We start from the raw sequence: 16,358 nt of genomic DNA, 5'->3' as shown, positions 1-16,358 counted from the left end.
AGAGTCTCTCTCCCCTTCAGGCCCTGACATAAGGAAACCCCTTTGCTGGCAACCACCTCTGAATCCTTTATTCTGGAAAACTCCTGCTTATGTCTTAGGAGCCCTTCCCTTGAGCCCCTGGCTGTGGCCAGGGCCCTCCTCTGCTTTCAGCCCCTGTGCTCTGCTTGTTACCCAAAAACTGAGTTTGCCTCTTGGTGAGTGTTGAACCAAAAGACACAACCAAGTCAAAGATCAGGAGAAGGGAGTATTTATTATTACTTCAGTTTCTCCCTTTTATGTATTTACATTTTTATTTATTTATTCATTTTTGGCTGTGCTGAGTGGCATACAGTATCTGAGTTCCTCAGCTGGGGATCGAACGTGCACCTCTTGCATTGGGAGTTAGAAGTCTTAATCACTGGGCCCCCAGAGAAGTCTCAGGAAGGATTTATGATTATTTGCAGTAAGTAAGGAGAACACCAGAGATCTTTCCACAAGTAATGTCCCCCTGAATAGAAATCTTGGGGAAGTTTTAAGCTAACATCACAAGCATAGTCATGAAGGGGCCTGGGCTGTAGGCAGAGTCTAAGTTTTTAAGTTGAGTCTAAGTTGATTGAAGTCACAATGGTCAGAAAAGGTCAACATCATCATCCCTTAGGTTCCGTTTGATCTGGTGGTTGAGCATTTCAGGCTAATCTTTACCAGCGAAACAGAACTGGGGGTCTTTAGAACTGGTACATCATCTTTGCTAGTGTCACTTCTCTTGCCCTACAACAGTCCTTTGTTTCTCCATTCTTCTGTTCCCTTAAGGTCAGTAGTTACTGAGGCCGGTTCAAGCACAGGCATTGTGGCTAGACTTAAGCTCACAAAATGGTTTCTCTTCTGTCAAGAAAGCCATTCCTGGTTCTCTTTCTCCAAGGAGCTCTAACTTATCTGCTTACAATTGGAGTACCCAGTGACTGGGGCCTCCTGGAGGCCAGAGTCTTATTCCCCTGAGTGAGTACGGGGCTGCACATGCATGAGCAGACCTGCAGAGACCACCCCAACTCCAAGGGCAGGCTGAGGAGACCAAGGCGATGGATGGGATGTGTGCTGAGGGCCTGTTTGGAGGCCAGCTGGGTGGTTCTGGACAGAAAGCATTGTCCATTCCATGCCTGAGGAAGTGGCCAGGCTCTCAGCAAGGGCAGCTATAATGCGGGTGCTTCTGGGGTCTGGCACAGAATGGACTTATCAGACTCCAGTGGCCAAGACCCATTCTCCCCCTTACCTTGGTGACAGGCACCAGGACCAAGGACACATCCCAGCTCAGACCTGAAGACAAAGCCATCAGTCAAAGTAAAAAACAAATAAAAGGTTTATTCATAAGCAGGAATGCTGTCCAGAATACATACAGTGCAAACTCTCCTTGTCCTTGGGATCAACACAAGCCCACAAGCTGGGAAAATTGTTATCAGTTAGGTCAAATGGACTCCCCCCAGCACTTGGGCCCTAGCCTGGTCAAGGCCCCCTTCCTTGGCAGAGAAGGTTCTTTTTCTGTTTGGGTTCACACAACCAAACCCAAAATGGAAGCTGAGATTCGAGCAGCACAAGCTTTATTCACTGGTCAGAGAATGGAGAAGTGGGAACTTATTAACCGTTCATAAACAAACTTCTCGCCTTAATGGGGAGCCAGATTTGCTGTTAAGAACAATGAGGGAAAGAGTGCAAGGAATGATGGGGAGGCAAATGCTCTTGTTTTCTGGGAAAGAGTTAGGGTTTTCCTAGAAATGAGGTGCCACCTCTTTTCTGTCCTTTTTTGGTCAGTGATTCCTGGTCACGGAGACCAGTAGGTATGTCATTTAGTAGCTAATGTAGTAAGTTCAGTTCAGTTCAGTTGCTCAGTCATGTCCGACTCTTTGCGACCCCATGAATTGCAGCATGCCAGGCATCCCTGTCCATCACCAACTCTCGGAGTTCACTCAGTGTCAACTGAGACTCGGGGTCTGCTGGAGGTCAGATGCATCTCCATCTTGGTTTCAGCTAGTTCTATCCAGTTTTTATTTTTCTCTTCCTATAGTTTCTTTCTTCGTGTCCCGACCCTGTGACTTAAAGGTATATGTGAGTTCCTGTTCAAGGGAGGGGGTCGATGGGTTTTGACCAAGGATCTAGTGGCCACTCTGGTAACAAAATGAGGCCACACCCAGAGTCTTCTTCTAATTCATCCTGGCTCTGTGGGGGTGACAGCAAGGAAGCCTGAGGTCCTCCCAGAACAGTCCACCAGGGGGCAGAAGTGCTCCACAGCTGTAAAGGGTCCAATGCGGTTGGAGACTCTGGCCAGTCCAGGCACGGGGACATCTTGATCCCAGCATGGGAAGCCTTTCTTCACTCCAGGGTAATGGCTGGGCTTCTCCTACCCTCTAAAAGTTCAGCTGCCAAGTTCAAGTTCAGTGGAATTTTTCAACAAGGGATCCAAGTATATGGGATCCAGCTGTCATCTCAAGGAGGCCCCCATCCCCCTTCCTTCTAGAATGTGACTAAGGCCTCACTTGTCCATCATTTGCAGGGTCTGGGCATATATTTTGGGGAGTGGGGGGACTCCTTAATGGGGAAAAATCCATCAGCCCAAGTGTTGGCTTCAGCACTTCAGTTCCCGGAAGGCCATTTGACCTGACAGACAACACGGGTCACAGAACCACAACATACAACACAGACACGCAGACACAGGACCTGCCCTCAGCATCTCATGTCCACCCAGGATCTCAGCGGGCCCAGTACCAAAGCGGCTCTGAGGTTCCACTGGGACCTGGGACTTCAGGCACAGCGGGAGGGGCTGTCGAGAGAAATAGGTACACCCCTTCGGGAGGCAAAAGAGGAAGGTCCAGGCTGAGGTAGGAGGAGATGGCTGCGGGGCCTCAATCATCTCCAGTTCCTGAAATTCCCTGATAGGAAAAGGTGTGGCCTTGGAGCTCCACACCAGACAGTGGGGGAGGGGAAGCTGGCACTGTGGGTAAATGGGAGTGAAGGTCAAAGGCAGAGGATGCAAACTCTGAGTCTGGCTTTGTTACACTGTGGCTTGTTTGTCTGCACCATGGTGCTTTTTTTTTTTTTTTGGTCACAAGTTTAAACTGGAAGATTTCCAGTTAGACGTTTGGTGATCTGATCTGATCTTAACCAGGTCACAGCACTCATTCAGAAGGCTGCCTGCCTGGGCCCTCTGGGCATCCAGTTTTTAGCCCATGCTATGAGATGGAGATAGCAGGAGTGGATGTGGAGGTGGTGCTGCCCAGGGTCCTGAGCTAACCAGGGGACCCTTATAGGGGTCGCCACCCTCTCCCCGCATAGAACCATCTGACTTAATTGCACATGGCCACCCTCACTGGGACCATCCTGCAGTCTCCCATTCAGGCTAAAGGCCTGTCCTTTCTCCACTCTCTCTCTCCACTGATACACACAGCATCCTTCCTCCGTGACAAGAAGCCAGAGCAGAGTAGAGTCCAGGGATTAAAAAATAATAATAATAAAACCCCAAAACAACAAGGGCTCCAGAAGCCAAGACTGCAGGACCTGCTGGGGGTCAGCTCTCAGAGAGGCAAGGGCTTGTCCCAGGCTGCCCAGCATATCTGCGTCTGCTGTTAGACACACACCAAGACAGGACCCATCAGGACTCTCCCCGCCTCATTCTTCTGCCTGCAGGTGAGAGGAAGGCTGAGGCTGTGCACAAAGGAATTTGGCCCAGAAAGAGCCAGAGTCCTGGGGGAGGGGAGGGGCAGAGAAGCACCAGAGGTTGGCCCCCGCTCAGCGGTGACACAGCCCACGGCCAGCCAGGTTAACTGGGCTTCATTCCTGCATCAGGCACACCGAGTGGCAGGGGCTTCTCCTCCAGGCCCTGCAGCAGAGTCTCTGGAGCCCCCGGCTGGGACTGAAAGGGGCGTTCCTCCTTGGAAAGGGGGACCTGCTCCTCTTTCGGGGAGTTGGGGGTGCTGGCGTCTGTGTCCCTCGTGGAGCCGGCCTGGGAGGGGCACTGCGAGCTGTGATCAGGGCCGCTGCAAACATTGACGATGCAGGTGACGTTGACCTGGGTCCCGTGGCCACCGGAAGACGCCTCTGTTAAACACAAGACGGGAGAGGGCAGTCAGTGGGGGATTCTTGGAGAAAGGAGTGTCTTCACAGCCTGTCTCCTGCCCAAGAGGCAGATTCGGGCACACGGGAAAGAGCACCGGGCCAGGAGCACAGGCCCCTGTGCCAGCCCAGCTTTGCTGTGTACTCTTGGACAAGCTGCTTGAACCTTCGTGTGCCTCAGTTTCTTCACTTGTCAAATAAAATATCCTGCCCAATTTACCCCATAGACAGAAGGCGCCAACCACATAAGGCAAGTGAAGGTGTTTGAAGAACAAAACAGACTCCCCACAAAGAATCAGAGATTCTGAACTTGTGGCGGCCTGGATGGGAGGGGACTGTGGGGGAGAGTGGACACACGTATATGTATGGCTGAGTCCCTTCACTGCTCACCTGAAACTATCACGACATTGTGATACCCCAATAGAAATGAAAAAGTATCCCTACTGATATACCCCCAATAGAAAATAAAAAGTTTAAATTAAAAAAAAATTTTTTTAATTCACTGCAACAAAAAAAGACCAAAAAAAAAAAAAAATCAAATAAAAAGCATTAACGAAGCAAAACAGAAAACAAAAAAATGCAGCCCCAAAGAAGCAAGGGTGGGGATGGAGAGCTGAAATCACGGGGTGGAAGGAAATTTCCACACCGTGCCTTCATGGCACCCAAATGTCACCCAGCGTCACCATGGCCTTTGCATACCGTGAATGAGACACTGTGGGGGCAGATGGGGAAGCAGGAAGGGGCAGAGACCTGAGGTTTACCCGTTCCCACAGTGGGGAGAGGTGCTGGGTGAGAGGGAGAGAAGTGGGGTGCAGAGGCCAGAGACTCAGGAGGGGAGAGGAGGAGAGACAGAGGGTAGATGGGGTGGGCAGACAGAGACACAGGTGTCCAAAGAGGAAGCCACACCATGTTGGGTGTGAAAGGGGTGTCGCTAAGAATGCAGGAAGGTGAATCTAAGAGGTGGGCAAAGACCAAGAGTTTATGTTTGGATCTCATTTATTCACTCGACAAACGTTTAGGGCCACTGGCTATGTTGCAGGCACTGACCCGGTCCTTCACTGGGGAGTTCTCAGGCTGTGGTGGGGGCACTGACAAGACCTCACACTGATGAGGGTGGGCTATGATGGGAAACTAGAAGCTTCCAGCCAGTCCCCAAGTCAGGTGGCAGGGAGGGAAGACTGTCGCAGTCCTGCCCAGGAGATGCCATGCTCACCTCTAGACCAGGAAACTGAGGCTCGGTGGGTTAAGGAAACCGCTCGGAGTCTCACAGCACCAGAACTGCTGGGAAGGCATCTAGGAATGACCCAAGTTCACGGTCATTCCTTGACCTGCCAGCCAGCACTGCCAGGTGAGAGGGGAGATGCAGGCCAGTGGGCTTGGCCTCTCAGTACAAAACATGCCCAGGGAAGCCCCAGGCTTTCTGCAGGACTCCACCCAGGGGCCTTGTCCAATGTGGCACTGCCAATGCCCACTAGGGATGACAGTAGTCACAGACCAGGCCCAGGGCAAAATGCAGACTGTAAGCAGGGCACAGGCTTCTCCAGACCCCACACAGGCTCCACAGTCCTGATGCCTCAGTCCCAAAGGGACCAGACAACAGGCATAGTGGGTGGAGACCAGGGGTATCATCTACTCATTCAGCCCAACCCTGTCCCCCAAGAGCCCAGGGGTGACTTCTGGCTCTTCTGTTTATCGGGTGTGCCCTTGAATAAGCTGTTTAACCTCTGGGCCTCAGTTTCCTCATCTGATAGGATGAGGAAACACAATGTACTATATAGTAATAATATAACTATAATATATAATAGGGGCTTCCCAGGTGGCTCAGTGGTAAAGAATCCACCTGCCAAGCAGAAGACTCAGGTTTGATCTCTGGATCAGGAAGATCCCCTGGAGAAGGAAATGGTAACCCACTCCAGTAATCTTGCCTGGGAAACTCCATGGACAGAGGAGCCTGGCAGGCTACAGTTCATGGGGTGGCAAAGAGTTGGACATGACTGAAGTGGCTTAGCATGCATAATATAATGATATATTAAAATGCAATATTATTATATTAATAAATATATTATATATACCATATATAGTAATATCCAAATAAAATATAACACAAATATACAACAAATATTATATAATTGAGACATTATAATATTAATATAGTAATTTATGCTATATACTATATATTATATAGCATTAATCTAAAATATTAATATAGTGACATAACTCTCATATAAATACAATATCTATATATAATATCATATTATTGTTGTTGTTACTGTTTAGTCACTAAGTCATGTCCAACTCTTTGTGACCCCATGCACTGTAGCCCACCAGGCTCCTCTGTCCATGGGACTTCCCAGGCAAGAATACGTGGAGTGAGTTGCCATTTCCTTCTCCAGGAGGATCTTCCCAACCAAGGGATTGAACCTGTGTCTCCTGCTTTGCAGGAGGGTTCTTTACCACTGAGCCACTTGGAAAGCCATAATATTATATTATATGCTATATATAATATATTTTATATAACATTAATATAGATCAATATTTTGTTAATATATGATATGCAATATTTACAGAACATAGCATTGAAATATAATATTGTTATATGACATTTTACATATTATACATATTCTACAAGAAGACTCCCTGCCTGGATACCAGGGACTCAAAGGACAATCTGAAATGGTTTAGAAGGAAGGGTGCTTCTTCTGTGTGTGGGAGAACACACAGGGCAAGGGTTGGAGGTACTTGGTGGGCTCCAAAAACAGAAAGAAGCCTGTGGTTCAGTTGCACCTGAGAGGGTGGTGGAAGGGAGCCTGGAGGGGAGCCCAGGCTGGTGGTACAGGGCATCCAGTGTCCTGCAGGGCAGCCCAGGACTCACTGGCTCAGAGAGAAACCAGGAAGAAACATGGTGGGGGTGGGGGGGTGGCGGGTGGCAGGTGGCAGCGGCGGGGGAATGGGGGGGCAGGTGGCTGGGGTGGGGGGGTGGTGGCAGGTGGGGGGGTTGGGGGTGTGTGTGCCCGTAGGGGATGAAGCTGGGAGCAGGGGCGGGGGAGCTCCTGCCTCTTACCTGAGCTACTGCAGCCGGTCTGAGCCTCCCCCGACGTGCTGGCCTTCTCCACGCCTGGCGACTGCAGCTGGGATCTGGTGGGCGCCCTCTTGTCCGTGGTGCTGGTTGAGCTCTCCAGGGAACTGCTGCTGGAGCTTGGCGCTGTGGTCAGCAGGTGCTGTTGCTCAGGGCCTGGGGCACCTTGGGCCTTGTTGGCAGGCAGGTGTGGCTGCATGGGGAGGAGGGGGGGTGGGGAACCCATCAGCTGGCTCCTCGCCCCCTCATCCCTCTCACCACCATCAGCACTTCACAGTTTACACGGTATTTCTGCACCTTCTCTCCACGCACAGCACTTTTAGGACGTCTGATTCTCTGTGGCTTCTGTGATTAACCTCTGGAGTGTGAGTCCTAGGAGGGCAGGGGCCACATGACCCTGTTTACTGAACAGTCTGAGAGGTGAGGCACGGTTTTCATCCTCATTTTGCATAAAGAAGCAGAGGCCCAGATAAGGAAAATGACTCTCCTAAGGTCATGGGGTGATGTGGCTCAGCCCAGCAGCCAAGGGCATGGACCCTGGAACCAGACCATAGTGTGCAAACCATGATTCCACCACTGACTAGCTCTGCAAACTTGAACAAGTTACTTAACCTCTCTGTTCCTCTGTTTTTTTTTCCCTCTAGAAATGAAAGAATAATAAAGCTACCTCCCAGGGTTACTGGGAAGATTAAATGACTGAAGTTTCATAAAGCACTAACACCAGTGCCTGTTCCATATTAAGCACCCATCAAGGGTTTGTTAAATCAGGGCTCTGCACTTCCCTGGTGGTCCTGTGGTTGAGAATCCACCTGCCAATGCGGGGAACACAGGTTCGATCCCTGGTCCAGGAATATTCCACATGCCACAGAGCAACAAGCCACATCTACTGAAGCCCACGTGCCTAGAGCCCATGCTCCACAATAAGAGAAGTTACCAAAACAAGAAGCCTGAGCACCACAGCTAGAGAGCAGCCCCTACTCTCCGCAACTAGAGAAAGCCCGTGCATAGCAACGAAGACCAGCATAGTCGTAAAAAAATAAGGGCGTAGCAAACTACTGCCATGGGCCAAGTCTGGTCTGCTGCTGTTTCTGTACAGGCTGTGAGCTAAGAATGGTTTTTACATTTTTAAATGGTTGAAAAAATATTTAAGGAACAATATTTCATGATACGAAGTTACATGAAGTTCAAACACTGGTGTCCATAAATATAATTTTCTTGGCACACAGCCACCCCCATTTGTTAATGTCATGTCTGTGGCTACTTTCCCACTGCAATGTCAGAACTGAGAAGTGATAACAGAGGCCAGAGGATCCAAAAAGCCTACAATATTGACTGTCTGGACCTTTACAGAAAAAGTCTGCTGGCCCTCAATCCAGTGTAGACAGTCCTCTCATTTAGGGCTCTCAGTCTTGCTGTCTCAGCGACACTTTGCAGATTCCATTGCCCAAGCTGTTGTGTGATTCTCCATCTTTTTCTCTTAAAACACAACAAGTCACAACAACAACTGTAATAAAACATTAGCTGATACTTGAATCCATCCAATGCCAAGCACTGTGCTGAAGCCCTTCCAGACATTATCTATACAGCCCAAAGTTATCCTCGCTTTGCAGATATAGAAGCCGAGGCCCAGAGAGGTTGAGATACTTGCCCAAGGTCACACAGTTAGGACACGGCGCATCTGGGCTAAAACCTACATCGTTCTCGGGTGTTTGGGGTTCTGTCCCTGGAAGCTCAAGACAAGGTGCCCCATTTTCAGACACCTGTGCTAGAAATGTCACTCCGAGCTGGTTGGCCATACCTGTCTACAACTGACCAGGTGCACAAGCCCTTGCCTTAGGATTCTGGGCGATCACTGGATTCTAGAAAGAAAAAGACCGAGGGGCCACATTCTCACCCCCTGTCCAGCATGAGAGGGTCCAGGGTAGATTGAGAACTGAGGCAAATGAGTGCTAGAGGGACACAGCCTGGCAGGGTCGGGGAGGTGGGGTCAGAGGTGGAGAACACAGGAAGGACTCAGGTGCCAATCTCTGCAGGCCCCAGGCCCCCAGAGCCCTGCATATCCGAAGGTCGGCTCACAGACTCTCAGGCGGGGAGGATCCTTTGAAAGTAGTCCCCGTGAGGCCACGGAGGCCCAGAATGGGTGAGTCCTTTCTTAGTATCCCACAGCGGGTCCAGGGCAGGGGCAGGGGGAGCCCCGCTTGGTGTACCACAGCTGCGTGCTTCCGACTGAGTCCTGCCTCCCTGGCTCACCGCCCTTGACTGTGGAGGAAGGGAGGGCATTTCAAGTTCATCCTGAACCTTTTTTTGGTCAGATGGTCTGACCTTGGTATTGGTCCCCACCCCTGACCCTGCTCTGAGCATGGACAGGCGGGGGAGCAGGAACGGGAGAAGAAACATCCAAAGGTCATCCCTCACATCCCCCAGAGAAGGGGCTTTTCGGCCTGCGTCCCGCCTTTCTGTTGGTGGTAAGGGCCAGGCAGAACAGAAACCCCCAAAGGTCACAGCCTGCCTCCCTCCCCTCAAAGCCACGAGATACAAAGTTCAGGCAGGCTCTGAGTGGTGCGGATACATTCTGAGTCCTGGGTTGGCACCCCAGGGAGGTATGGGGGGCAGGTACTGAGGTGGGTCATTCAACAAACAGGATCCCAGTTAGCCTCCCCGTCATGTCCCAGCCTGGCCTACCATGGGCAGGAGCAGAGACCCTGGCAGAGATGCTGGCTGGCCTGTGTCTGTCTGTATGTGTGAGAGTATGTCCCTGAAGCTCCCGTGCCTGTAAGTATAGGTGGGAAAATGTCTGAAGCATGTTCACATGTGTGTGTCTATGTGTGGGGAGCACGTGTGCATGAGTGTAAATGGCGCAACTAGCGTGTGTGCTGGAGGTGGTGAAAAGAGGCACTCCTGGGTCTGTGTCTCAGGCCACTCATTTGCTGTGTCACCTTGGGAAAGTTACTTAACTTCTCTGAGCCCGAGATTCCTGGGCTGTAAAATCAGGGCAATAACCGCACTGCCTGGGTCGCAGCACAGCTGTGAGGCTAAGCAACGCTCAGTACTGTGCCTGGCCCACGCTTAGCACCTCATAAACATCACCCTCTTTATGAAACGAGAGCCTGTGGATGAGCGTGTCTGTGGGGGTGATTGAGCTCGTACATGTGGTTACACTGGTCTTTTCTGAACAAAGGGAAGCTACGGTCTCGCCAGGCATTGGCATTACCAGGAGGGCCAGGGCAGTGCTGAGTCACCGTGCCCTCAACCCCACTGATCTGGAGCATTACTAGGCAGCTGTTAACAGGACCACTGCCAGGAGGCTGAGAAATGCAGTGGAGTGCAGGCTGAGCACAGGAGTCAGGGCAGGGGTGCGAACCCAGGGACTGAAGGGACTGAAGATCAACCTCTAAGGGCAGTCCCTGCTGGGGACAGGGATGCCTGGAACAATTCTGAATGTCTGCTCTGGGCAAACAGGAGGGTGGGTAAATACAAGCCCTGCAGATTCAGAATGAGTTTCAAACCTGGGCTCTGCCATTCAGCTAGTGGTCTAACCTCATGCGGATACCTGAAGCTCCCTGAATCTCAGTTTCCTCACCTGTGAAGTGGGGTGATGACATCCTGTACCTCACAGGGCTGTGTGTGAGGATGCAGGGCCTGGCCTGGGGCTCAGCCAGTGGGGTGCTGGAACCAGCCCAGACCTATGTGTGTTTCTTCCCAACTTTACATTAAGTAGCTTCCTGAAATCAGTCACAATGGGAGTGTTTATAACACAGAAATGAGCAAACTCCACAAATCAGGATTCGGGTCCTCCCCCACCCAGAGGGCCAATTACCAGCACATCCCTGGGCTCCATTGGCAATAGCACTCAACAAACAGCAGTGGAGTCGTTCACACTTGTAAACACAAAACTGAGCAAACAGAAAGGGGAAGTGGGGGCTCTGGGCCACTCCTGAGGCAGCTTTATTGCACCAAAGATTGGGAAATACTCAGTCCAGGGAAGCTGGCAGTTGGGTGCTGGGGTGGAGGTTAGAGGGCATGCTTATTCTATGGGCCACCAGGTCTCAGCTTCCAGCGTCACTGAACTGAAGCTAGAAAAAGGAGGGCATGGCATTGGCACACTGGAGGAATGAGAAATGGTTTGTACCTCCAAACCAGTGTTTCTGTCTGGCTTCCCTTGTGGTTCAGCTGGAATCTGCCTGCAATGTGGGAGACCTGGATTGGGAAGATCCCCTGGAGAAGGGAGTGAATGGCTACCCACTCCAGTATTCTGGCCTGGAGAATTCCATGGACTGTATAGTCTGTGGGGTCTCAAAGAGTCAGACATGACTGAGCGACTTTCACTTTTACTGTAGGGCATGTCAAAAAGCACTAGCCAGGAGTCCAGAGAGATGATGCTGTGTGACCTTGGGCAAGTCACTTTCCCTCTCTGTACTTCTTTTCTTATTGGGACAATCAGGAGATGAAACCAGTCTGGTCCCTACCAAGTCCAAAACCCTGTGTAAACCTCAGGACTGAGCTGCCCCCTAGCACAGTGGTTCCCAATGGAGGGTGTCTGTCCTCCAGGGAACATTTTGCAATGTCTGGAGACACGTTGGTTCTCACTCCTTGGAGGCAGTGCTACTGGCATCAAGTAGGGAGAGGCCAACGATTTCACTGAAAAAGCTATAATACATAGGATAGCCCCTCATGACAAAGAATCAGCAGGCAGGTTTGAGAAGCCCTGCCCCAGCAGGACAGGGGACATGGAGGGAACTCCTGGAGTCTTGTTTCCTCATCTGTAAATTTGGGTAAAAAACCTGCCCTAGGGACTTCCCTGGTAGTCCAGTAATTAATATTCTGTGCTCCCAATGCAGGGAGGCCAGGTTCAATCCCTGGTCAGGGAACTAGATCCCACATGCTGCCACAACAAACACCCTGCAGGCCACAACTAAGATCCAGCACATCCAAAACAAACAAATAAGCAAAAAAAAAAAAAACCTGCCTGCCTACCTGGCAGGGGGTTGCAGTACACAGCGTGTACTGGCTCACCCCGCACCCATTTCCAAGCCCTCTCCCTAGTTCTCCTCCACCATAAAGGCTAGAAAAGCAAAACACCACCTTTTCCAGCCTCCCTTGCAGCTAGAGGTGGTCACGTGATACCATCTGGCCAATAAGACAAAAGAAGAAATGCACCCAGGGCTTCTAGGAAAGTGTCTTATTTCCTGTAAAATGGCATCTGGCTGTTTCCCCTCTTTTTCCTGCCTCAGACTGGAGGTCACATATGCAGTGGTGATCACCATCTTATGACACAGGCCAAAGGCAAGAGAATAAAAGCCAACACACTAAAGATGGCAGAGCCTGGGGTCCTGCTGGCCTCACAGAAGGATGCAACTGAATCATTCCAGCAATCACCAACACCCCGACAGAAAATATAGCACCTTGAAGTCACCCTTAAGCTTTTGGTTACTTGCAGCCAAATGCCCTCCTGATGGAAAACTGGTGAAATACAATGTCAGTGCTCTGTTTCTAGCAAAAATCCTGCAGAGATCCTACTTCATAAAAATGATCAAAAATGAGTTGCTTTGGTTGAAGTTGGGGGAGGCCCTGGGTCCAGTCCCCTAGCCTTGATCTCAACCTCAAAGATGACTCCCCCCTCCACTGCCCCAGAACCCTTTGTGGAACACCGGGGTACCCTAGCACACAGTTTGAAAACCACTGTACATGTGGAAGTGCTTTGTAAATATCTCAGAGATGCTGAGAACTGTTGCCAGCTGGGTGAAAGGCACAGTCCTACAAGCAGGGCTGAGCCACTGTCCACACTTAATGGTGAGGAACCAGCCATGAGCAATTTCACGTCGGCCCAAGGTCACAGCATGGGTCCACGACCACATGCTTGCCACTGACCCCACTGACCCTTCTGTTCCCTGATGTGGCCGTTCACACTCAGTCATCTGGGCTCAACACTGCTCCACTCCCTTCCCCGACACTCACCATTCTTCAGCCTGCCCTGCCTCTGTCCATACCACACCCCGCTGCTCTGCATGTCCTTTCCTTCCTGCACTCGTGTCTCCATCAAAATCTTGCCCAGCCCAGATGCCACCTTTATCAGACCCCACAACAGACCCTGGCTGGTCTTTCTGCAGCCTCGTGGGGCTCTGAATCCTGCCTGAGGCTGGACAGACCAACCTAGAGAATTCACCACTTCCTATGGGACAACCTGGCCCAGCAGGAAGGATACCATGGAGGCAGAGGGGGCAGGCAGAGGGGCACTCACCACCTTGGCATCTCCTTGCAGGCAGAAGGGCTTCTCTGCAGAGAGGAGAAAAGGGACCAGTCAGCAAGCAACTTCCTTAGGTCACATCTTTTCTAACTAAGAGGGAGCATGGGGCCCAAGCAGAAGCTTTCAGAGTAGGCTCAGTCCTGGGGGGAGCAATTACCTACCAGACAAGGTACACAGAAGCCCCCATACCCAAGCCTCCAGCAGGCCTGACATTGCTCCCCTGCCCTCCCTCACACCCACCATTCTTCCTGCCCCACTTTGTCCATACCACACCCCACTGCTCTGCATGCCCTTTCTTTCCTGTACTCATGTCTCCATCAAAATCTTGCCCAGCTCAGATGCCACCTGCTCCATAAGGGCTGAATCCCCCAGAATTCCTAGACAAGAATCTTGGACTCCCACCTCTTGGATAGCCCTGATAGCATCTTAGCTCTTACTAGATGAGTTAGTGGAAATGCCCTCTGCTGCAGGCTCTAAGCTCCTAAGAACAGGGTCTACCAGACCCAGCTCTGTCTGACCCATAAAGCTGTGCCCAGTGCTGGACTCATAGGAGGCCCCCCAGAAAAACTTCCTGAACAAATGAGGGAATAAACGGATGAAGAAAGGAAGGAAGGATGGACTCTTACTTTTTTTCTGGGTCATGATGACACAGTTCACAACAACTATCAGTAGCAGACCCAACGCTGTCACACCCACAATCAGTCCTAGAAGGAAAAGAGAAGTTCAAAACAGCTGCAAAAAAGTAAACTTGGGACTTCCCTGGGGATCCAGTGGTTAAGAACCTAGTTTGTAATGCAGGGGACATAGACTGGATCCCCGGTTGGGGAACTAAGATCCCACATGGCTTGGAGCAACTAAGGCAGCGTGTGACAACTAGAAAGCCCGAAGGGTTGCCACTACGACCCAATGCGTGTGTGCTAAGTCGCTTCAGTGGTGTCCGACTCTGTGCGACCCTATGGACTATAGCCTGCCAGGCTCCTCTCTCCATGGGATTTTCCAGGCAAGAGCACTGGAGTGGACTGCTATACCCTTCTCCAGGGGACCTTCCCGACCCAGGGAACGAACCCGCATCTCTTACGTCTCTTGCATTGGCAGGTGGGTTCTTTACCACTAGCGCCACCTGGGAAGCTCCAGCCAAATCAATCAATTAATTAATTTTTTTTAAAGGAAACTCGAATGTACCAGGTCAGTCAATGACCAAAGATGACTGGGGCTGTCGCAGGCAAGGGACAAGCCCAGGGCAGAGACTCTGAGATTTGATTACAAAACAAACAAACCAAAATCCATGCACCAAAGAAAACACGCCTGTGGGCCACACTCAGCCTGAGGACCATGAGTTTGAGCCCTCTGGTGTAGTCCAGAAGGGAAGTCCACAACACAGTGACCTGGCCCAGCCCACTGTCAAAGCCTAGTGTTTCATCAGAAATGGCAACCAGAAGACCATCTCCATTTTGAGATAAAACAGGGACCCTATGTCTCCCCATCCAGGAATTCTTAGTGGCATCACTAAATCTTGGAAGAAAGCAAGTCTCAATGCTACCTGCATCCCAGGATGGACCACAGGGTCCAGCCCATAACAAGCTCTCAGTAAGACTCTAAAGAGGGCTTCCCAGGCGGCACTAGTGGTAAAGAACCCGGCTGCCAATGCAGGAGACATAAGACATGCGGGTTCAATCCCTGGGTCGGGAAGATCCCCTGGAGGAGGAAATGGCAACCCATTCCAGTATTCTTGCCTGGGAAATCCCACAGAGGAGCTTGGCAGGCTATAGCCCTTGGGGTTGCAAAGAGTCAGACACGACTGAAGCAACTTAGCACACACGCGCTAAGACAGAAGGGAGGGAGCAAGGATAAACGGGACCTCTTGAGACTTACCAATGGGAAGAGAGATGTTCCCTGTGTTGGGCTGTTCCACTGGGGAACTTGGAGGACTTGGGACTTTTGGGAGGAGGAAGAAGGTGCTTGGAGCTGTGCTGGGCCCCAGAGTCGGCTCCATGTGCTGGGATCTTGTGGTGGCTGGGCCCCGGGCCACCTTCCGGGTGGGGAGCACAGAGGTGCAGACTGCATCTGTCGATGCGGTACCAGGAATGGCCACAGAACTGCAGCTGCAGGAGGAGAAGGCGTGATTGGGACTGAATGACTCAGGGTAGCTGGGCTCACCCGTGGGAGCCAGGCTGACATGCAAGGGGGCAGCAACTGGGATAGCGGAGGGAGTTTGCACACCACGCCCACTTTCAAGACTGTCCCTTCCTGTCCCCACCCAACCTATCCCCATGCTCCCCACCCCTGACTTCTAGGACAAAACTCCAGTTCACCAGGCTGTTCGGGACCCACCCGCCCATTGTCGGATAAACCAGTCCTCACATTGGAGCAGGCTCGGCAATGCCTCCTCCCAAGGAAGTAACTGGGGAGATCCCAGGCACTGTGGCCCAGATGATCTGTGCTGGAAGCCTCAGGATCACCCCAGGAACAGCCCCTCCCTGCTCCTCCAGAACCAGAGAATGCAACCACTCACTTCCGGTGGGGCTTGCAGGTATCCGTGTATGATGTTGTATCTGAGAATGTCCCCGGGCCACAGGGAGCGCATATCACATTTGTTGTTGCAGTTCCTTCACAAAAAATTGGAAACTGTCACCAATTCAGATATGCCATGGAAAAGGCGGGCCTTGGCTCTAAGGGAAATGGGAGCCCCGGGGAGGTTTGAGGAGGCAAGAGATTCTGTCTGCACCTCCACCCCTTCACACACCACACACACACACACACACACACACATACACACACCCCTGGGCAGTCTGTCCTTAACTAATTCTAGTGACTTTGTCTTCCTGGGGCACCACCTGACTTTCCAGTAGCTTGGGGCTTAATTTGATCATTTTTGGATCCCCAGGGCCTAGCACACAGGAGGTGCCTGATCAGGAGGGCTGGAGGGAAGAATGAATCGGGACAAGTGGACAGATGGGTAAC

General features: G+C 51.3%; 1 protein-coding gene across 3 annotated transcripts in view; it reads right to left on the bottom strand.

The window, feature by feature from the left end:
* Positions 1–1,315: 1,315 nt before the first annotated feature.
* The window catches only part of TNFRSF1B (TNF receptor superfamily member 1B), a 35,608-nt gene continuing 20,565 nt past the window's right edge, over positions 1,316–16,358 (bottom strand). For 2 of the 3 annotated variants that reach the window (XM_025285910.2, XM_025285909.2), the window contains 6 exons: positions 15,910–16,003; positions 15,270–15,499; positions 14,024–14,101; positions 13,392–13,426; positions 7,139–7,346; positions 1,316–4,062 (listed from right to left, as the gene is read on the bottom strand). In XM_025285910.2, the coding sequence (XP_025141695.1) occupies positions 3,785–4,062; positions 7,139–7,346; positions 13,392–13,426; positions 14,024–14,101; positions 15,270–15,499; positions 15,910–16,003 (923 nt within the window). In that variant the 3' untranslated portion in view covers positions 1,316–3,784. The other variant, XM_025285911.2, reaches the window with a different exon arrangement.

Source organism: Bubalus bubalis, chromosome 5 (genome assembly GCF_019923935.1).
Source record: "Bubalus bubalis isolate 160015118507 breed Murrah chromosome 5, NDDB_SH_1, whole genome shotgun sequence".
Taxonomy (NCBI): Eukaryota; Metazoa; Chordata; class Mammalia; order Artiodactyla; family Bovidae; genus Bubalus; species Bubalus bubalis.
The sequence above is the reverse complement of the archived record's forward strand: the minus strand, read 5'-3'. Positions and strand labels throughout refer to the sequence as shown.